The sequence below is a fragment of the Urocampus carinirostris genome, chromosome 8 (assembly GCF_059441175.1).
Source record: "Urocampus carinirostris isolate Australia breed hairy pipefish chromosome 8, RoL_Ucar_1.0, whole genome shotgun sequence".
NCBI classification, from domain to species: domain Eukaryota; kingdom Metazoa; phylum Chordata; class Actinopteri; order Syngnathiformes; family Syngnathidae; genus Urocampus; species Urocampus carinirostris.
This window is the reverse complement of record NC_142356.1, coordinates 42337984-42360467: the sequence shown is the minus strand read 5'-3', so window position 1 is coordinate 42360467 and position 22484 is coordinate 42337984. Positions and strand designations below refer to the sequence as shown.

Here is a 22484-nt window from a genome sequence, read left to right as displayed (position 1 = left end):
TTTATGCATTGCTGACATAATTGTCACTATTGGCCAACCAGGTTGCTGTTCTTTCAACACCCTCCTGGGTAAATCTTTCATAACCTAAGAGATTTAATAAAGAAAAAGGGCTTAGGGGAGAGCTTTTAGAACAGGTTGGAATTCCCTATTTGAGATTTGTGTCCTCCCTGGTTCTCCTTGCAAGTTACAAATCACACCAAATGACAACAAATGTGAGACAGTCATTAGGATATAATAAATTAAAGATAGTAAAATAAATGGGGGGAAGTGGGGGGGTTTCATCACAAAAACAGAAAAAGTCAGTCAAAAATACAAGAAAAAAACAAACAAATCAGATTCATACATTTCTAAAAGTTTTTTGTTAGTTTGCTGAGATGTTTGAGTAAAATTTGTTTTGCTTTTAGATATTTTATACATGTTTCAATTTAGAACGATTACAAATGCTTTATAATTGAAAACTGGATTAGAAATTTCTCGTGTGTTTTACCTGCAGGATTATCATATCAGGCCTGTATTGTTTACGCAGCCCAACATCATACATGAGAAATTTGAGCATGTTGAATGAGTCTTCTTCCCCCATGTGTAACAGCAAAACTCCGGCAATGAAGGACAAGCCCTGGCAGTAACCCACCTATAGGGACATTTAGACAAATGTCAATTTTATGCAGACATTTAGGACGATTCCGATTTCAACTAAAGGCATTGGAAACCTCAGGGTCCATCAGTGAGTAGGCTTTGAGGATATTATACAAAGAAAGCTGTCCTGCTCCGAGTTGGACTTGGAAATAGGGATGAGTGGGAAACGTACGACCTGAGAGAGAAAATAAAACTCATAATTCAATTATAACCAGATAGCGGGATTTTGAGGTATATTCATGCATTCTGCATCAATACTGAACTGACTCTACCCCAGGTTCCTGGACTTCACAACTCTTGACTAGACAGCGGTTTCTACTTTATCGTGTTTACAAACACGCACATAAATGTAGCTTTGTATGTTATCCATCCCCTCTTTCAATAGACTCAATGTGTAACAGTTGACGTGACATGTGTCTTTGGAAAAAAAAATGACAACATAATGAAGTGTGAGCCAGTCAACCTTAGGTGGATGCGTCGGTAATTGGCAGGTATGAGCCCTTTGCAACAGAGACTTCTCAGATTACAGTGAAAGACGGCAAAACTTAGGCAAAGACAATGTCAACCGTGTGAGAGCGTATTTGTGGAATGTGCTGTGGGGGCCCTTATTTTAAATATTCTATGTCTCCCTCCCTTGCCTGAAGGAAGTGTGTGTGTATTGTGCATCTGAGGTGAGTGAGGCCCTTTTCAATCATAAATTATTTCGCATGTCATCTTGTTTCCATTTTATTTCTTGTTTTGGATGTGCTCATAGTCTTTTTGTACATTATCATGAGAACCATCTGAAATTGAATTATGTGAGCGCTCAGTAACTGTTTTGATGTGTAGTGGAGACTCAAGTACAAAAACAATACAATAAGTATTGTGTATGAACCCTGCGCATGTGTAAGAGTGGAGTTGTCTGGGGTGCGTGCTACTACAATTGTGTGGGCTGATTGCCGTTAAAAGTATTTCCTCGATGTTCGCAGTTAATCCGTTCTATAACCGCCCGCATGAAGTATTCTAAGAACTATATTTATCCGTGAAACATGTTAATAGAAGAAAAATACTACATTACTAATCAACTTTAAATGATCTTTGATTTTATGAATCACACTACAAAGACTAAGGCTAGGTTCGCACTGCAGAGCTTAATGCTCAATTTCGTTTGGTATTGATTTTTCCGTAGCAGAGTGCATTCAATCTTTCAATCTTAGGGACTGTTGATCTTTTGCTTTTTGTTTTACTTTTTTCATTTATAATTTTTTGTGTGATTTGCAGAGGATCCGTGTCTAACTTGGTATGAATAGAATTGTAAATAGTTTTTTTGTGCCATTTATCATTTATTTTTAGCACTGAACATTTTTTATTTATAAAAATTACTTTCATAAATTTTGTGATATAGTTTGACTTTAAATCTGTTCAGTGTGTAAAAATCCGTTTTGTATTTTACACATTTTTTGGTAGATTTGTGAATATTTTAATTTATATATTATGTGTTTTGCAGTAATCCCCTACAAAATTTGGTGAAAATGTTTTATTATTATCGATAATATCGCCTCAAATAATAATAAAATCTGAGTAGCCGTTTGGGAGCCTAAACACCTTCTCAGTGAGGTGGGCTGAAAGAGCTGCTTCTCAATAAGGGCCAGAATTTACATGACTAGTCTGATAAACTTGTCCTCTTGGATGCGACAGTAGGGGGCAGTAACGCTTCAAATGACATTTCGATAACGAAGACTGGAGCAATCATCCGCGTGATTTATATTGACTTTAAAAAAAAAAATCTTTATTTTAAAGCGTGGTCTATCGAGTCAGAATGCAGGAAACACAGCAATGGAATTAATATCAAACATTTTCAAGCACATCATCCAAAATTCAAGCAAATTCCTGACCTTGAATACACATTAAAATTCAAGGATATTCAAGGATTTCAAGCGCCCATGCGATCCCTGATAACTAGAGGACTCGCTTTAACAATGAACTCGAACAACATGTTGGGAATCCAGTTGTATGCGGTGCATATTGGCTGTTCCGTGAGTTACAAAATAAACAAGTGTCCGTCTTCCATGAATGTGTGAATTCCTGACACTCCGTGTTTTCGTTCGCCATGGTTGTGTATTTCTCCGCTTCCTCCCGCCATGTTGAAAGCAGAATAGTGACTTGTGCCGCCTATCAATGACGTGCCGGTTGCATGAATGTTTTTTGACCGTTCACACTTTCTTCGTATTCCAAAAGATCAGACATGTATCAGTTGTAGGACCACATTAGATAGTGGCCTGGGTCTGGTTAAAAAAATGGATAAGTGCTGTTGTGCTGGATACGTACTGGATACAGCTCGTGTTTGAGCAAAAAAAATCAGATTTCCCTGCAATGTGAACCTAGTTTAACAGTGAGTGTGTTACCCAAATCTATGAGAATGGCGTGCTGATGCGTAGTAAGCTGTTTGAGCAGTTCTTTGTATGGCGTGTCGTTGGTCGGGGGCCGAGAGGGAACAGTCTGCTTGTGCAGGTACTGCTCGGATAAGAACTTCCAGATTTCTCCACGGTGTTGCCTTGGTACCCCTGTGGGTAACAGAACAAGAGTTTGATCAAGTCTGGTGGAGGTCAGATTAAAAGATGCTTGTTGGAAAGACTAAGAAAACTTCTGTTTACTTTATACATTTTAAATACAGATTCCTGAACTCGGTTTAGTTGATTAAATGGTAATGACATCTCATCTCATCTCATTAGCCGTACCGCTTATCCTCATTAGGGTCGCGGGGGGGGGGGAGCCCATCCCAGCCATCTCCCGGCAGTGGGCAGGGGACACCCTGAACTGGTTGCCAGCCAATTGCAGGGCACACAGGGACAGACAACTCATTCGCTCATTCACACCTAGGGACAATTTGGACCGGCCAATTCACCTGAAATGCATGTTTTTGGAACGTGGGAGGAAACCGGAGTGCCCGGAGGAAACCCACGCAAGCACGGGGAGAACATACAAACTCCGCACAGGAAGTCTGGAGCTGGATTTGAACCCACGACAGGTTCCCATGACATGAACTGTGCCGCACAAGCGCTAACCACTGCGCCGCCGTGCTGCCTTGGTAATGACATTTTACAGATTTTTTTTTAAATATTCAAACGACTAGGCTTGTACTTATTATCTGTGCTGGAAAAAAATTGGCAATTAATTTGGTCAAAATATTGCAGCAAAAACGTGACAATAAATGTAATTTGACATCAAGATTTACAATTTACAGAATGTTGTAATGTGCTGAAACAACCCAAGTTCGCACGGAGGAAAAATGAATTCAAAATATTAGTTTTCTCATGTTTTGCTTTATTTTTGTTTCTTTCATTTCCTCATTGTTTTAAATTGTATTCCTAGTAAGGTACGACAAATAATTGGGAGATAATTCTAGTATTTTTTCTTATATTTTCAACTTTTTTCTCATAAATAAAAAAACATTAGTAGATACAGTAATTTTGCGACTTTTATGGATGTCCTTTTTATTTTATCAAATTGTGAGTTTGTTTTATGAGTAAAATATTAAACAATATTCTTTAAAATAGAGAAACCATCAGAAAAATTTACTGTTTTGAGTAGTTATTTTTCTTAGTAAAAAACACATTTCATAAAATCACAAAGATTATCTTCAATTAACTATATCGGATTTGTTTTTGTTTATTTCAAGAATTATTTACAGTTTGTCAGAAAAATAAGTATAATAAACTACAACTTAAAAAGAAAAATAAGTTCAAGTAACAAAAATAAGTTAATATAGGAAAACTAACTTAAAATGACAAGATTTTCTTGCAATGGGCACTTTTCGCAGTGCTGTTGAAACAAGTGGTAGGCCTCCCTTTTCTTTGTGTTAAACATGCGCATTCACAAAAGAATGACAGAAAAAAAGGAGTTCAAAAGGGAAAAACAAATACAATCAACTTGGATTCCGCTGCAGCACTGGGGGAAAGGGCCCAAACTGATAAGGGTCCAGTCAGAAGCATTATACATTAAGCTTTGTTCAATATTTGCGGGGATCTGCTAAGCCGAGACCGATACACAAAAGCAAACACACCTTGAGTGACGGATAAATGTATGGTTTCCTGGTCAAATTTGACTTTTGCCCTTCCGGGAGTTCCCAGCATCTTCTCCCAGACCGACGTGACCTCCTTTAGACAAGGGGTGATTTCCTCGTAGTCCAGTTTTAGACGCTTGTTCTGCAAATTGGTCTCGGAAGCTGCGGACATCAGCGAGTGGAAAATGCACGTCAGTCCTGACTTGGAGGGACCAAAGCTCACGATTTAATCCTTGCAAAAACGTTTGATGGTTAAAGCTCTATTGACAATAAGATAAAAATCTCAATAAAAAAAAAAAGTGAAAATATTTGATAATATCCCTAACATTGAAATTAGAATTGCGTTAAAGTACAAATACAGAAGACCCCTGGCATATGGCTATTCAGTCTTACGTAATTTTCACTTTACAGTGTGGAATAAGATATTTTTCAGCCCCTGTTTATGACATTTTGCACACTAAATAAAATCCAAACACAAATTATGTTGAGTGCCCAATAACGTACAAATTCAAAACTTTAAAGTGTGTGTGCAACTCGAAATGAGTCTCTAAGATTCACCACCTACTATTTGTCTACGAGATATAAAATGCTGGTCTGCATCACAGAAATGCAAATATGCTATAGGCAGAACTACCTCCCACTATGCCTTTCACTTTATATTCAGGGAGAATTATGTGTGTTTTGTAAAGACTTTGCTAATTGGTGATGAAAGACTCAATTTGGAACCATAATATTTTATATGGGTCTTAAGACTTGCAGTAACGCTAGAGAGAGTAGTCAAAACAGGATTACCATGGAAACAAAGCTTTATCAAGAAATACAAAAAAGCATACAAATCACTACCCTCGCCAAGTTGAATGGCTTTAACCTATCAACGTATGGGACAATTTAAAAAAAATAAGGAGACGCTTAAAGCAAGGAAATATTTTAAGATCATTCTCGCAAGTAGAAGTTTTAAAACCAGTTTCATCTTTAATCCAAAGTCGCCACCCCCCCTTCTCCTCTGTATCCACTTGCTACTCCACTCAAGCAGATCAAGTCACGTCACATCAAAAGTAGATGAAGTGATTTGTTTTTTTTCTTTACATCTACATTTTTTATAATGTTATTTAATTCTATACACGTATAATACATATATGTAGTACTTACTACATACTATTTAGTAAGTTTATTGGTTTTATCTAGGGTACCAGGTGCTCAGAGCCGATTACCATATGCTGCAACGCCACCATACATCAATTTCACTTTGCAATCCCCACCCCAGAAATGATTAATGTCGTAAACTGGGAGTCTACTGTACGGATTTTCGCACAAGGTTGAATTCTGGAAAAATGCCCTAACAGTCTTAAACTGAACTAGCAAAAAGTTACTTTAAAAAAAATAATAAAACTAAATAGATTACTTGTAAATTTCCATTAACCGACTTGATCAAAGAAAATGAGGGCACACCCAGAGGGGGCTAATCTATTCCTGTTTTTGACAACACCCTTCCTCTGGCTGCCGCCCCAATCTTTTAACTCACAGTCCCATACTTCTTTTGTCACTGGTCTTCCTCAAAGTCAATTTAGCTTGTCTGTCAACTGCTTTCACACTCATTTTCTCCACGATCTTCTCCATTTTACAACATAAATATATGACTATCTTATTGACAACTCTGGTGTCTTTTGAACTTTTTGTAATATCAAAGAGCCTCCAGCCAGATACACTTCTGCTTTATTGATGATTCAGAAGCCCACAGAGAAAAACAACAACGGTTGGCCTATTTATGACCCTAGGCTATACAGGAATGTGGTCAAAGATCAGATTTGATTTTCTTACATCACTCTTGACCCACAAATAATCTCAACACCTTGCTCAGTAGGCAATAGGGCAATTTGCCAGTTAGGGTGTGGCATTTACTGGAGATGTGTGTTGATACAAGCCAACCGGGTCAAAAAACAGGTGGGGCTTTTAACACACCCTTGGAACGGCCGAGTGCCAAACAAGCATATTAAAAAAAACTTGCGTACAAAGTATTTATTTGTGGTGGCGAGTTGAAATGTTTAACTAACCCTGTAGTTTGAGGTTCTCTCGCTCCATTCTTTGCAGGATGATTTGTTGCATGATAGCAGTCCTCCATAGTTCTCTCAGCTCCTCTTTACTCCTTTTAGTTCGCACTTCAGGCTGCACTCTCTTTGGCAAATCCACGCTTCCCACTGCTTTACCTCCACACACCTGACCTCCATCCAGAGCATCTCCACGCTCTGAAAGGCAAAAAAGACAGGTTTGGGTGTTTGCTGCACAAACTAATGTAGAAATAATGACAATTGATTGTTCAAAAAGCGACAGTTTTCAATGAACTTTCAGAATGGTTCAGACACAAACTGATTTAGATAACGAGTAAAACTGAAGTTTAACTCACCCTGGACAATGTGTTGGAAAACCTATTTTAGTCACCCAAACTATCACAGTATGTAAATCAAAACCTTAATTTGTAACATTTTGCCTGATGTGTTCTTGGCAAAAAGATGGATGGACGAACTGATGGATATCTGGATGAACGGATATTAACATATATATTTGGATGGAGGTGGCACGGCAGGTGAGTGGTTAGCGCCTCCGCGGCGCAGTTCTAAGGTCATGGGATCAAATCCAGCAACCGGCCTTCCTGTGCGGAGTTTGCATGTTCTCCCCGTGCTTGCGTGACTTTTCTCAGAGCACTCTGGTTTGCTCCCACATTCCAAAAACATGCATGTCAGGTTTATTGGCTGGTCCAAATTGCCCCTTGGTATGAATGAGCGAGTGAGTTGGCCATCTCTGTCTGCCCTGCGACTGGCTGGCAACCAGTTAAGGGTGTTCCCTGCCCACAGAGATAGCTGGGATGAGCTCCGGCACCCCCGTGACCCTACTGACAATACGCGGTGCAGATAATGGATGGATATTTGGATGGGTGGGTGGATAAGTGAATTTTTGGATGGATGGCCTAATGAATGGATATTTGTTGTACTTGTAGTAGTACTTTTATTTTGAAATTTTTTGATATGTTGAAGTATATGTGTATAAATTTACGATATTTGTATTCATTTATTTTACTTTTCTATCAATCCACAGATCTACCTGCTCAACCACCGACCATCTTTTTGGTGTTGTTTATAGTGATTAACCTTTAAACGAGATATTAAAGAATAAATCACATAACACAAGAATTTCATATCAATTCTGTCGGCAAAATTCCCATTTGACAAAGCACAGGCTACCATAAATAAAATTAATAGCTGTTAAAATAAAAATTGTTCACCTTGTCATTAATTGTATCCTAGAGTACCTTTTTTCAAAAATTAGTTAACCTCATGGGTGTGGTGACATTACTAAAACAGCAACAAGTCTTTTGTAACACCTTCCCTTCACAATGTAACTGGCATACCTAAGACTTATAACATTGGTAAAAATGGCGGCGCCCTCTGTTGGCTGCGGCTGCATCGGCTCGCTACAACGGGTCAGGTGTATCGACATTTCGTTCTGTGTACATTGTTACAAAGAATGACAATACAAAGGAAATTATTATTATTATTATAAATCCCTTTTGTCTCAGTGTTTGACACTCCAAAAATGCCACCAAAAAATTAAAGTTAAACATAGATAGATATATTTTTACACGGATTAGTGTAAAATTATTATATAATAATTATATATTATATTTTATTATATATTATATATAATAATTATATAATAATATAATGGTTAAGAGGGCACAGCAGCGCCTGTACTTCCTGCGGAGGATGAGGAGAGCCCACCTGCCCCCACCCTCCCTCATTACATTCTACAGGGGCACCATAGAGAGTATCCTGACCAGCTGTATCTCTGTGTGGTGTGGAGGCTGCAGCGCTACCGACTGGGGTAGTGTGAGGAGGGTAACGAGGACAGCAGAGAAAATAATCGGGACTACACTTCCCTCCATTCAGGACATTGGCCAGAAGCGCTGCCTATCCCATGCTAAAAACATTACCGGGGACCCCTCTCACCCCCATCATGGACTGTTCACTCTGCTAGCCTCTGGGAAGAGGTACTGCAATGTGCGGTGCAGGACCACCAGGCTCCGCAATAGTCTAGTCCCCCTGGCCATTAGACTGTTAAATGGTCAATCTAACATATAGTTAACTTAAATCTAAACGGCTGCTAATCTGACTTTTTGCACTACTGGCAGTTTTTTTTATAGCTTGCCACTCCTTGCACATTGCTCTCTGCACTATTGTAATTACAGCGTTATTGTTACAGTGTTAATGTTACTGTGTACCTGACTTGTTAACCTGACTGCCCATTTTGCACATCTGGTTAGCTACTCTTCTTGCACTATCGGCACTATGGTAAAATACTATACGTAGCCAAAATACAATACAACATTATTTATATCTGTACATTCAAGGAAACTGTGGGGGTCAGATGCATCGACATTTCGTTCTGTATACACGTGTACTAGAATGACAATAAAGTAGATCTGAATCTGAATCTGAACACCAAGAATAAAAAAAGAAATGTTGTGAAACTCCACCCTAAAGTACAGGGTGGAACCCAAACCTCAAATTATCCTGTGTTTTCTGGGAGAAGGACATCCAGTCACAAGTGGTCAGATGGCCCTTTACCTACACATTGTGTACATTCACCCCGTTCACTTGATAACAATACTGTTCCTTGTCATATGCATGTGTACTTTGTGTCTGTGTGGGGGAGGCTTTCAAAGATTTGGCGTACTCACTAAACAAACATATGGCTCTTAACATGTCTCAGAAGACAAGGTGAGTCAGACAGATTGCTAGTCTAACTGTGTAAATATTCAAACACACTTAAACAGCTGTCTGTCTATATCCGGGGTCAACAACCCAAAATGTTGAACGAGCCCTATTGGACCCAAAAAACTAAAAACAAATTTGTCCAAAACCACTCAAAATTAAAAGCCTTTTATAAGCCTTATAATGAATGCAACACATGCAGTATGTATCTATACAAGCCTACCATTAAAGTGACCAAGTTGGATGCAGCGCATCTACTGGATAATGATGCACCACGTGACTCTGTTGTAGGATACCACCTTGAAGGTTATCTTCATTACAATACTATTGAAGTACAGTATGTTTGACCGTTTTATCAAAATAAATATATACAATACCGAAATACATCAGATAACACGACTCATCACAAGCAATTGAGTATGCTGGCGCTGAATGTCCCTGATTTGCTGTTCAGTGATGTTGCTTGCCATTTAATGACGTTTCTTTCACTGTCTTAGTGGAGAGAGGTATGTCCTTAACTTTCTGTATTATTTCACTTTTGTTCTTGAAGTCTGCAAAAAGGTGTTCTGATATCTTGATGAATGACTCCTTTATGTAGAAACGTTGAATCCTCCATTCTCCTCAATTATTTTTCTCCTTTGGTGACCATGACCAATTTATTGAAAACAGCCACCTGGCCTGCTAGTGACGCTTCTGATTTAAAAGGGGCAGCGATGCGCCACACAGCTCTTAACACGGGACAGTGGAGGAGTAAAGCGAAGGAACAATGCCGCATAGGTCATCTTGTAGCCCGTGAACTCGTACCAGCTCCTTGTTGAAATCTAATATCTATTCCACACATTTTACAGCATTGGAAAACATTAAAAATGTTTGCTTCATGTTTATCCTCCTACAGAAACCATTGTGCTCACTTTGCAATGTGTCATATATGTTTTTTCCCTCTTATTACAAATCAATTGTCTGGTAAAATTATGGATTATAAATCCGGAGCGATTTATAATCCATAATTTATGATGACTTTATATAAGCCTACCATATTTTCACGGCCATAAACCAAACACGAATGATCTATACAAACTACTTTATAAATCCTGATGTGTGTGTCTGTGTATGTGGTGGTGTGCGTGTATTTTTATGTGACTAATAGGCTGCGAAACAGCTGAACCGATCTTGGTAAAAAATATACTCAAGGTCTCCGCAAGTGTCTTTGGCAAGGTTTAGTGTCAAGGCGCCGAAAATAAACATTAATAAACGTCTGTTTTTGTGTGGTCTTTTTTTATGGGGTCTCTAACGCCTTCTTGCAGCCAAGTTGGGTGCTACTGCTCCCGATCACAGACCAGTCCAAGCAGCCAAACCCAATCTTTGATGGCTCGACAATGCCGGGCAATTTTGCTTGTACAAATTCTAATAGCTCTCACTAGGAAAACAAGTTATTGTTTTAAAAGTTTGTTTTTTGTTTAATTTCTGCCAACAGGGTAAATTTCTCTTTTTTTCAGCATTTTATATACTGCGCAAAAATGAATTCTTACCCCATTAGCAGAAAACGTTAATTACCATATCTTCCAGACAATAAGATGCACCTAATTATAAAACGCACCTTAATAAAATAACCGTTTGTAAAATATTTTTTATATATAAAATGCACAGTGGACTATAAGGAGCATAAAATCAAAACTACTGCGATAGATTGGGTTGCATAAAAAAAATAAAAAATAAAATTCATTTTTAAAAGGTACTTCTTTCATAAAGCATCAATATCATGAAATGTGGTTTATCACTAAAATGAATTGAGCCATTCATAAATGAAATGTTATAAAGTATGGAGTAACCATTGTAATTCTGCGTTTCTAGATTTTAGTTACCGCTTTTCAGGTCTATACTATAAAGGACCTGGTTATATAGCGCACTTTTAAGTCATCGGCATTTTTGGGTTATTTTAGGTGCGGAAAATATATTAAGTACAGATGCTCCCCTACTTACGAGCATTTGACTTACGAAAAACAGTAAATGAGACAATTTTTCACAGGATGTCAAAAAATATCCGGACATTTTTGTAAGTTAGAATTTTGTATTGTGAGCACGTTTTTCCGAGTACAGGACAGTAATGCAGTGCTTCTTCCCTCCGCTAACGATGTGTGGCGCTGTGAGAGCTCACCCAGCATCCACCCGAGGAAGAAATCCGCTTCCTTTTTCTAGTTCGTGTCTACACATTCTATACTGTATCTCCAGCGCGCTCAGAACTTGGAAATTGTTATTGTTTAGTATCTCGTGCATCCATTCAATATGGTTGGTGTAAAGTGTAAAAAGAGGCGAGCCGTTTTTTTTTTTTTAATGAAAGTGGAATAAGAAAGCTTGAAGCTGTTAAGAAAATGTTTGGATAACTTTTCTTTTGTCCACTCTCTACCACGGAGGAGGAAGTCGCCAAACTCTTGAAGCCCATTTTCCAAAAGTAAATTAAACAATGTTCTCGTTTGCCCGCGTCCCCGCGTCCTAGAAGCATCATTTTTGCTGGGGACGCATAGTGTCAAATCAACGTGCGTCCCTGGGACGCAACTTTTTTGACACAAAATTGTCATTATTACCCGATTACTTTTTTTTTTTTTAACAAAGATTTATCGCACTCCAAACTTTTCGTCAGGCAGATCCGCCATTGTTGTTTTGGTCTCCGGTTCGAGTTTTCGTCTGCACGCCGATCTCGGCAAACGAGATCTCGTTGCTCCGAGATTACGGCATTGTTGTGGTGCTTGTCGTCGAGTGAAGGTTAAGTATGCCTCCGAAAAAAACAGTATTAGGCAAAAATCAACACAAAATTGGTAATTTCTTCAGTGTCAGTAATAAGTCGAAACATAATGCAGAGAGTGATAACAACGCCTGTGTTGAAGCGAACGATTCGACAAAAGAAAATAAACAGAAGAATACTCCTAGCAAGAAAAGGACTTTTCTGCCAAGTTGGACTCAATTATATTCCTGGTTACGCTATGAGGAGGATGATAATGGAGGCTACATGTTCTGTGATGCGTGTACCCAGCGTGACAAAAAAAAACTGGATTGCATAAATCATTTCGCAATACGAACTTTCAGAAGAGCACATTCGATCGGCACCACGACAATGAAAACCACAAATTAGCTATGGAAATTCCGTTGCTGCTATTGAACCTTGAGAAGGCATTATAACTGTGGTGGGACAGCAAACCACAAGGAATATATGAACTGAAAACCTGAAGTGATAACTGCTTTGTATTACCAATTAACTGTGATGATTAAAACTGCATGAATATATAGACTAATATTTCAGCAATATTATTTTGTATAATGTACAATATTTTTGTGAAATGAAAACTCTTGAAGTGATTACTGATTTGTATTATCAATAAACGGTGATAATTAAAACTGAATGACTATATTGATTCATATTTTTTATTTGTCCCCGATTTACAATTTCAATATAACACTAAATTTTGGGGACCCATAGATATCTGTTGGGACCCAAAGATTTTTTAACATGCGAGTCCCCGGGACCCATCACTTTTCAGAGGTAAAATGAACACTGATTAAAATTAACTTTATTTATCTTTATAGAGCATATTATTTTATTCAACGTTTGTTTTTCAGTACAAAACAATACAGCTTACTTCCACAAGCCCTAAACATACTTATATAAATAAACCTTAAACATACTATATAGCACTAAAGCAACTTACAAAAAAATTCAACTTACGAACGATCGTCCGTCGTGTCGTTTGTAATAAGGGCAGCGTCTATGTATTTTTCCTTATTTAAAGATATTTTCATCCTTAAACTAACCAAAGGTCATATTTAGCACAAAAAAAAATCTATTTTTCAGAGGAAAATGATTTACCAGCTGCTATGCTTTCAAATATAACTCCTGTTCTGCTCCCTGTAATTTCTGTTCTGTAGTAAATTTAGTTTATATTTTGACCGGTAGATGGTAGCATGACCTTTGTTTCGACTTTCGCATTAAGCAACGGTAGGAAGAAAAATCAAGAAGTATTTCAATCTCGGTAAAATGTTTGTGTGCTACGCCAGTATCTTTAATCGTCGAATGGAGCCTTCAGAAATTAACGATAAGTATATTTTATGTAAATTACATAATTGGCGGTGTGGATTGAAGTATATTGTCGAGTTCACCCTAATAGTGTCTTATGTTTGTCAGCCTGGAGAAAAATGCAATGCCTGCTTTAGTTTTCTGTGTTTATGTTGGCCAAGATATTGTAAGGTCTGAACGAATCACTTGTTAAACTCATGCTTGTACAAATTTGGGTCTAATGTCAAACACTGAAGCTAAAAATATACCTTTCTTTTATGTACAGTTTCACTCTCAGTACTTGTTAAGAAATGATACTTTGAGACATCAACTGAGCTCGTTCTCTGTCTCATGAAAAGAGTTTGGTGTTTATCTGTGTTCAACAAGCAACCGTACAAGCCCCCTTATTTTACTGTAAAAAATGAGCAAAATCTTCTGGTAATGGCGTGCAACTTTTTGGCAATGCAAAATATTCATATAAACATTAGTGGGAACAATAGTGTATCACAAATGGACACAGAGTTAAACGTTTTTAAATAATTAACTTCAGATATTAGCGTATTAGGGTTTCTTTACATATTTTCCAAAACACGAGTTATGAAGTGCTGCTCTGACCCGAAAATAACTAAAACTGCAAGAACAACCCGTAAATAAACAACTCAAATTTATAACTTAATCTCTAGGTACAAAGGCACATAAGGCAAAGTGGGTCAACAAGGCGGGCGCTTTCCTTTGGCGCTGTCAATGTGGACAGTCAACACAACCTTGAGGGCACACAAATAAAGTGGCACACCCATCAGCTCATGAACATTATGAATGCGCCCATGAACAAATACACACCCAATCCGGGCGTTTGATACAAAGTCATTTGAAATTTGGAGCTTTGGCCTTTTGTTTATTATTATTAGGGACATTCCAAACAAGCCCATCAGTCATTAATTCAATGTGATGCACTATTGCAATGTGCGTACGTGCAGCGCAATTATCAAAGCGCGGGATCTGAAAACGGGCAGGCACATGCACGATTCCTGAACAGGGATGACGGTTTACTGAGATTACAATAAGTGAATTTATTTGTTAATTCAAAACAAACAAACAAACAAACCAAAACACTAGGGTTAATATTTATCCATTCTTTAATTGTTGTGTTTATGAACCTGTGTTAATAGGTATATTATTGTACCGCACAGTAATAATAATAAGCAGATGATCGTTAATGGTGGGGACGATTGTAAGATAAAGACTTCATCTCACAACAAGAGAAAAACATTCTGGTACACTCCGAGCTTCCTCTTCTCTTAATGCAAGTCAACCTTATTTCAGGTAAAAGAGTGACACGACAAGGAAAAACTACACTACTGCACACGTTAACATAGTAAATGTTTTTAAGTGTTTTTAAATGATTTGCTAAAATCGTGTACGTGAATAATGCTGATTATTGGCCTTGGCCAAAATCAGTGATTTTCAATTATTTTCTGTCATGCACAAAGAAGGAATAAAACAACTCGGGCCTCCAACGCCCCAAACCCCTTGCCACAATGCATGACTAAATACTCTTATCTGAAAAAATGTACACCTATGCATAACACTATCTTTAGTAATTTATAAGATGATAAAAAAATATGGTCAAACCTATAACAAATGATTGATTTATCAACTCGAAGAGCAAATATATAATTGTGCCCCCTTAGCATAGTGAAGGCGCAACTGCACTCTTCTGTGGAGCGTGCCCCACTAATGGAGAATCACAGCCTAAATAAAGAAGCTTTTTAGATGGAAACAATTAAATTATAACTGTCGATTCAATCTGTGTTTCTCGAATAGGAAATATTTCACGAAAAGTATATTAAATCCAGTTACAGCATTTGCTTACCATCAACGTACATTTTAGGCATACATTTTATATTTTACCTTAAAAATAAATATGTCTATACCTGTATAATTTTTCAGACAAAATAATAAAAAAAATACTATAAGTAGCTACCAGCTCTCCAGCTATTTTATTCAAGTTTATCCTGGAGTGCCATGTCTAATCTGATTGTAAACAATGTTCACTATGTTGCTAAAAAACAATAATAAATAATTAAATTTCTATTTCAAGTACAGTGGGACCTCGGTTATCGCGGTTAATGGGGACCAAAACCACCCGCAAAAAGTGAAAATCTGCGAAGTAGCGGCGCACCTAAAAAAATGCTTTTTATTATTTTATTCTATTATTATTTTTTAGACCTGCGAAGCTCTGAACCCGCGAACGTGGAACCACGAAGTAGCATCGCCCCTTCAAAAATGCTCAAAAAACAACATTTAAATTTTTTTTTTAATTGTATTTTATTATTATTATTTTTTAGACCTGCGAAGCTCTGAACCAGCGAACATGGAACCACGAAGTAGCGACACCCCTTCAAGAATGCTTAATTTTTTTATTTTTAAATTATTATTATTATTTTTTAGACCTGCGAAGCTCTGAACCCTCGCAAACATGGAACCACGAAGTAGCGACGCCCCTTCAAAAATGCTTTAAAAAAATAGAAAATAAATTTAAAAAATCTATATTATTTTATTTTATTACTATTTTTTAGGCCCGCGAAACGTCGAAGCGCTAAGTCCCACTGTAGTTTTTTTTTTTTTTTTTATAAATTCCTGATGCAAACTAGGCCAGCAAAGCGGAATTGCCCATTGGCAATAAATATAAAATGTCTTCTGAACTTGAATTTCTGATAAATAAGAACCAAAAAGTTCATATAATAAAAATAAATAAATAAATCACATTTTCATTTTTCTGCAAAAAAAAAAAAGAAAAAAAAGAAAATAATTTGGGAAAGAAGGGAAAAACACAGTAATAATAATAATTCTTAAATGAATATAGTATCTGCAGGACCTAAATTTCTTACTTTGGGGATTTTTTTATGTTACTAGGAAATTGAAAATACACTAAGATAAAATAAAGAATATTGCATACACCCAAAGAAAAAGGTTGCGAAACACCGGAATAAATACGTGAAGTTTTATGCCTGTGTATATTAATTCTCCGGGAAGTCTCACCATTGACATCTGTGTTTTTCTGAGGGGTTGCAACTCGCAGGAAGATTTGTTGCCTCCAGGAGTGCCGGTGACTTCGCAGAGGGCTTTCCCCAATTTCGTGTTCTGCACTCGACGCATAGAGAGCTGCTACATCTCTGGAAACAAGGCGAGACATTGACCGGGTTTTACTGTATGTACCAAAAAATAGAGGACATATGAAGCATGAGATATTGACACAATATTTGATACACACGTGTACCTGCTCCATTTTTCTTGGTAGTTGCTTTCTTTTACAGGGGCCAGAAATTTCAAAAAATTAGGAACAGAGGACGAGGAGTGGAGTCGAGCACGCAGTCCACCCAGAGGACTGATGGTGTGAATAGAAGCGGATGGAACGAAAGAAAAAAAAAAAAAGACAGCGACCCCGTTCAAACAAAGACTGATTGCAAAGTGAATGTTGCAGTCACCATGCGGTGAAGACCTCGCTCTGATTAAATATTTAATCGGCATAATAAAATATAGTAGGTAGTACAATCAACTTGGTCGTGTTATTTGCATTCTAGATCTGTTTTTTTTTCTGTATATCCTAATTTTCATTTCAGTGCACCCCTTTATAGATTGCAATACAGTTCAATTCAGTATAGGGGACTACCTGGCTACAAATAAAATTTCCTCTAGGCCTTTCCAACAACAAACTCTGCCAAAACAAGAGCCTCGAAAGACCCAAAATTCGTTCACAATACCTTTCCTTTTTTTTAAAAGTACACGCAAGGACATGCTACACCAGGGCCCACGGCCAGACGTTCCATTCAGCTACAAGTAGGGATCAGATTCTCCAGCTGTAGAATTACATTACTTGAACCCCCATAGTGTTTATGTGTTATCAGAAGGTTAATTAGGTGCTTATGTATGTCATCATGATTCATGTCTGAGATGTATTTCGTTGCGTGCCCAAATAATATTTTGCCTATTAATAAATCAGTCAAATGGAGAACATTATTTTGAAAAGCATCAATGGAAAACTCCAAACTTAAAAGTTTGCAGCTGGTTCAGAATGCGGCAGCTAGACTTTTGACTAAGACTAAAAAGTTTGAGCATATTACACCTGAATTGGCCAACTTGCACTGGCTCCCAGTCCACTTAAGATGTGACTTTAAGGTTCTCTTATTAACATATAAATGTTTGCATGGGCTTGCACCCTCTTATCTCTCTGATTTGATTTCCCCCTATGTTCCTGCACGGAGTCTGCGCTCGGAAAATGCCGGTCTACTTGTGATTCCGAGAGCCAAGAAGTCTGCGGGCTCGAGAGCGTTCTCCATCCGGGCCCCGGTGTTGTGGAATGCCCTGCCTCTGGAGATAAGATCTGCAACCTCAACGGAAGTTTTTAAATTGAGGCTTAAGACACACTTCTATTCCAAAGCATATGATTGATGCCCACCTCGTATTCTGTTTTGTCCTGTCTTTTTCTGAGGCCTGCCTGGCTGATACGAAGGAGAAGGATGATTTGGGATGGGTCAGCGGACCGGGGTCTGACCTGCAGCATGTCAACCCCTGCATTTACCAGCTGGCGTCGTCGTTGATGTCATGCTCTTTCCGGACATTTTCAACATCTTACCTAGTGTTTACTATTCTGTGTACAGTAATGCTAATTGTAATTCACCCTGTTCAATCCTGGAAGAGGGATTACCACATGTGAGGTCCTTTCTCAAGGTTTCTCTTTTCTCCTCACACTGAGGTTTTTGAGTTTTTCCTTGCCCGCATGCTGGTTTGCTAGTTTAAGATCAGGTAATTGTGTAATTTTGTAACTGTAATCCTGTGCAGTCCTTTGAGACATTTTTGTGATTAAGGGCTATATAAATAAATTTGACTTGACTTGACTTGACTTCAAAAAGTCACAGGACACACCTCCGGTGACAGATGACCAATGTTCCCTCTAATTTTCCACGGGTCTGAGCGTTCACACAAAGTCGGTGAGCAACGCTTAAAACAACAGTGAGCAACGGCAATCCCAAGTGTGGCAACTAAATCATTATCAATCATGCCCAAAACATGACATCACGTTACATTTTGCTGAGTTTCCGGCAATGCAAATTTTTTTTTTCACTTTTGAATGAATTGACTAATGTATTATTGCAAAGGTTGTACGGCCTACAAACGTCATTTGTTTTTAAAACAATTCTTTCACAAGATTTTAATTTGTTTTTTTTCGGGCATCTTTTGTTGCATAATACTGACATTTTTGGGGGCTTATCTAGTCACTTGCGCGATACAGAACTGTATTTAATCATATTTTTTTTAGTGGAAGTACAATGTTGGCAACAAGATTGACTTGGTATAATTGGAAATTATTTGAATGCAAAACAAACTTTTACTTCTTTTTCCCTGTTTTTTTCTCTTTTTTTAATTCCTTAAAAAAAATCTCATTGTGTTGATTTTTTCCTTGCTGTTACCTTTGTCTTTTTGTTCTCTATTTACTTTTTTCCTTTGTTTCTTTCCCTTCTTTATTTCTGGCTTTTTTCTAAATTTTTCCTTCTTTTTTCTCTTCCTTTTGTTTCTTTTTTCTCAGCTTTTCACTACCTTTTCATTTTGGTATATTTTTCTTTTTGTTCTATTTCCCCCCTTCCCTTAAGTCATTTTGTGCACAATTTTACATAATATTTGGTCGTGTCGGGATTAAAGAAGCAAAAACAACCTGAAGAGCCGTTTGGGACCCGAAAGAGCTGGTTCTCTTTAGTGAGCCGAGCCGAAGAAGCCGGTTCTCGAAAAACTCTACTGACTTCACTCAACTTCGTTCGACTTCGACGTTAACTTCAAAATACTGCATTTAGAACACAGCATTGGGGGAACTCGTGTATTTTTACCTTCATGCACTGTAACTTTGACTTAATTCGCTTCTTAATTAGCAATTTCGAGCCCTGATTTTTGTGCGCTGGCTAGATTTTCTTGTGCGCTGAAAATGTGCGGGCAGTGCGCGATTGCGCACGCGCGCAGCTTAGAGGGAACATTGCAGATGACCCTTATCAGCATTTACAAGGGAAGGCGGGACCCCCTGCTAGCTCTTTCATCGCTATTGCATCCAGAACAGCGGCTCAAAGGGGTTCTTGACTGGTCTTTGCACCCTTGGACAATAGGGACAAAGAACGCTGAAGCCCAGGCCTGGATACCTCAGCGAGAAAGCCTGGCGCACTCCAACCATAAGGCCATGTGGGACCATGCCCCTACCTGAGGCTTTGTCTGACCCAATAGTAACCCAAGAAAAGGTAACAAACCGTTTGATGTTAGGCCTGAATAATATAGTTCTGAAACACATTGAAGTAATTCCTGATTGTTGGAATCAGTATCTTAAAATCTTGCTTATTGATCAGTCCTTTCAACTGCTACTGATTTTCTCTCTTACCTCTGTCCCCTACCACCCTTTACCACCACAAGTTCACTTGTCAACAACGTCCTTTTTTAATTTGCTTTTCCTTGCCAGGTAAATAAAGCATAGTTTGTTTAGAATCAAACCCTTATTTGTGTGTGTATATATTTCCTTTGGAAAACTAGTTATCAATATCAATAAACTTTAATATCGACAATTTAAAGCCAAAATCCAATATGCTGTGAGGATTGCTTCCTTCACGATACTACAGAGACATAAGGCTTTTTTGGACCATTTCTGGCGGTGGATCGTTAGCCCCACCTAATGGGAGACCCACCAGCAAATTCAATTATAACCCAAATAAATATAATTTAATCAATATAAGCATTTGTCCCTACATCAGTAATAAAAATTAGAAATCTACTAATGCCATCAGTGCAATTATCTGTGTGAACAGGGCCTCATGTGAATAGAAAAAAAAATGCAGAAAAAATGCACAAAAAAAGGCATGAAAACGTGACGTGCACATACGAACTCTCACCGTCTTTTACCAAGCCTCGCTCCATTTGACGGTGAGGAAGGAGAAAGCAGAGTAGAGGAGGTTGAAGAGCAATTAGGAACAGGAGGAAGGACAGCGTCGGATGGGACGCTTCTGAGACGTAGTGCAAGTAGTGGAGAGTCACTATTAATAACAGCAAATGTGTGAATACTGACTAAAGGGACAGAAGGAAGTCAAAGGATGGAACAGAACATTTAAGTTCGGATGGAATTTCAACATGCTTACTAAATTTATATTTTGAGAGTTGTGTTGAGCTTCCCAAATACATCTTATGTCTTGTCATACAGACTCCTAAATTCCCTTTTGAAATTTTCAGTTGCTCATTTGAGTCATTTGATTGTGGTAACAGTATTTAGGAGTTGCCAACTTTTACTTAATTTGTATTTGAAAGCTTTTAAAATATGGTTCAAATATATTTTGGTGGGTCGTGATCCAATTTGGTCTTTTTACCTCCCAAAAATAACATTCTGCCGACAACTTTTTGCTTATCTAGTCAAATGACGCCAATGTGCATTATTTTAGATACATGTCTTATTTCAAGAAATCTTCGTAAATTACTTCACAAATGTTTGTGCTTAATTCAAGCAAAATATATTTGTGTTGTTTTAATTTAGAAAAAATAAGTTTATGATCTAATAAGGCAAATTAAAATATGATTAGTAAGTGTAATAAGTAAAATTATCATATTAATAACTTTAAAAATAAAGCATATGAAGTGACCTGTCATATTGTCTATAAGCATATAAACAGATTTGTACAGGGAAAAAAAGGGTATTTTCTTGGCAAGACATTGATTCTTTTTGCCATTTAGAATAAAAACACTGGAAAAAATATTACCTGATTGACAGGAATTTTATGTGTAAATACTTAATTAAAAAAGAAAATATTTTAAAATATGTGTAATTATTTAATACGTATTATCAAAATTAATAGATGAAAATTTTGATTATAGGATAATTTCCACCATTTGTATTTCTCACAGAAAATGTATATCTTTAAAATTGTGATGATAACAAGAGTATTAAATGAATAAATGTGTCACATCAAAACAGCGTTGTTAGAAAAAAAATGTACTAATATTGGATTCACCTTAACTCAGTAACAAGATAAATACTTATGAGAAAAAGTACACTTTAAATAGGCAGACCTTGCTAGAAAAAATACATATATATTTATTTTACGGATGTAGAAATATCTTAAAAAATAATCTACCATCTGCTGGATTGTGAATTTCCCTACGGGGATGAATAAAGTATCTACCTATCTATACATCCATCTATTTTTTTAAGGATGTTTCTCTATTTATGTATTTTTACAAATAATATATAATACAGTAAAATATAAAAAAATTATACCTAAAACGAGCCTTTTTTTTTTTTTTGCTAATTGGGTAAGAACGCATTTTTGCACAGTGAGAGAATGTCATGTGTCAAAAATAGATTCCAGGAGAGTGTCCATTCAAACAATGTAAAATAAGCCAAAATATTAAGTTTCAAGACATTCTTGGGTCAACCTGAAATAAAATTTGAAAAGCCTTGTGTCCTCACTAGCACCTGAGAAACAAAAAAGGAGCTTGTTGGCTGCAAAACTGCACGTTTCTTACTTGCTTTGGTGCGGCGTGTCAGTGCTCACAGAGTAGTGTCGTAAAAGTTTGGGTTTTGAGGCCACCGCAAGGTCCTGTTGCGGCGAATAGGCTAAAGTGCGAGTGGGTGAATCGTCTGCAGAGGAGGGAGTAGGAGAGTGGCTGTAGGTGCTGGCCCGTCGGCGAAAGCCCTCTGGTTGACCGACCACTGGTCGGGAGGAGGATGGGAACGGAGATGATAAAGTAAAAGGGTCAAGCTGCTTCAGGTCACCTGTTGAGTTGTGGCATCTGAGCGGAAGAAAGAATTTATTTGTTGACTTTTTTTCCCTTTGTGTTCATCCAGATACAAGGTTACAATCATTTAAAAATCCTCAACTTTACATTCCATTTTAAAAGAAAACGAATGGAAAAAAAGCGCTGTTGAGAAAAATGGGGGCTTATCTTGGTCCCAAACTCTTGAGCGTCACATTAG

General features: G+C 37.6%; 1 protein-coding gene across 4 annotated transcripts in view; it reads right to left on the bottom strand.

Moving 5' to 3' along the window:
- Window positions 1–22484, bottom strand: part of tbc1d1 (TBC1 (tre-2/USP6, BUB2, cdc16) domain family, member 1) — an 84483-nt gene that overhangs the window by 20035 nt on the left and 41964 nt on the right. For all 4 annotated transcript variants that reach the window (XM_088342755.1, XM_088342753.1, XM_088342752.1 and 1 more), the window contains 7 exons: window positions 22034–22300; window positions 16532–16665; window positions 6730–6921; window positions 4679–4840; window positions 3021–3179; window positions 711–811; window positions 488–631 (listed from right to left, as the gene is read on the bottom strand). In XM_088342755.1, coding sequence (XP_088198881.1) covers window positions 488–631; window positions 711–811; window positions 3021–3179; window positions 4679–4840; window positions 6730–6921; window positions 16532–16665; window positions 22034–22300 — 1159 coding nt within the window. The remainder of the gene's footprint in view (window positions 1–487; window positions 632–710; window positions 812–3020; window positions 3180–4678; window positions 4841–6729; window positions 6922–16531; window positions 16666–22033; window positions 22301–22484) is intronic.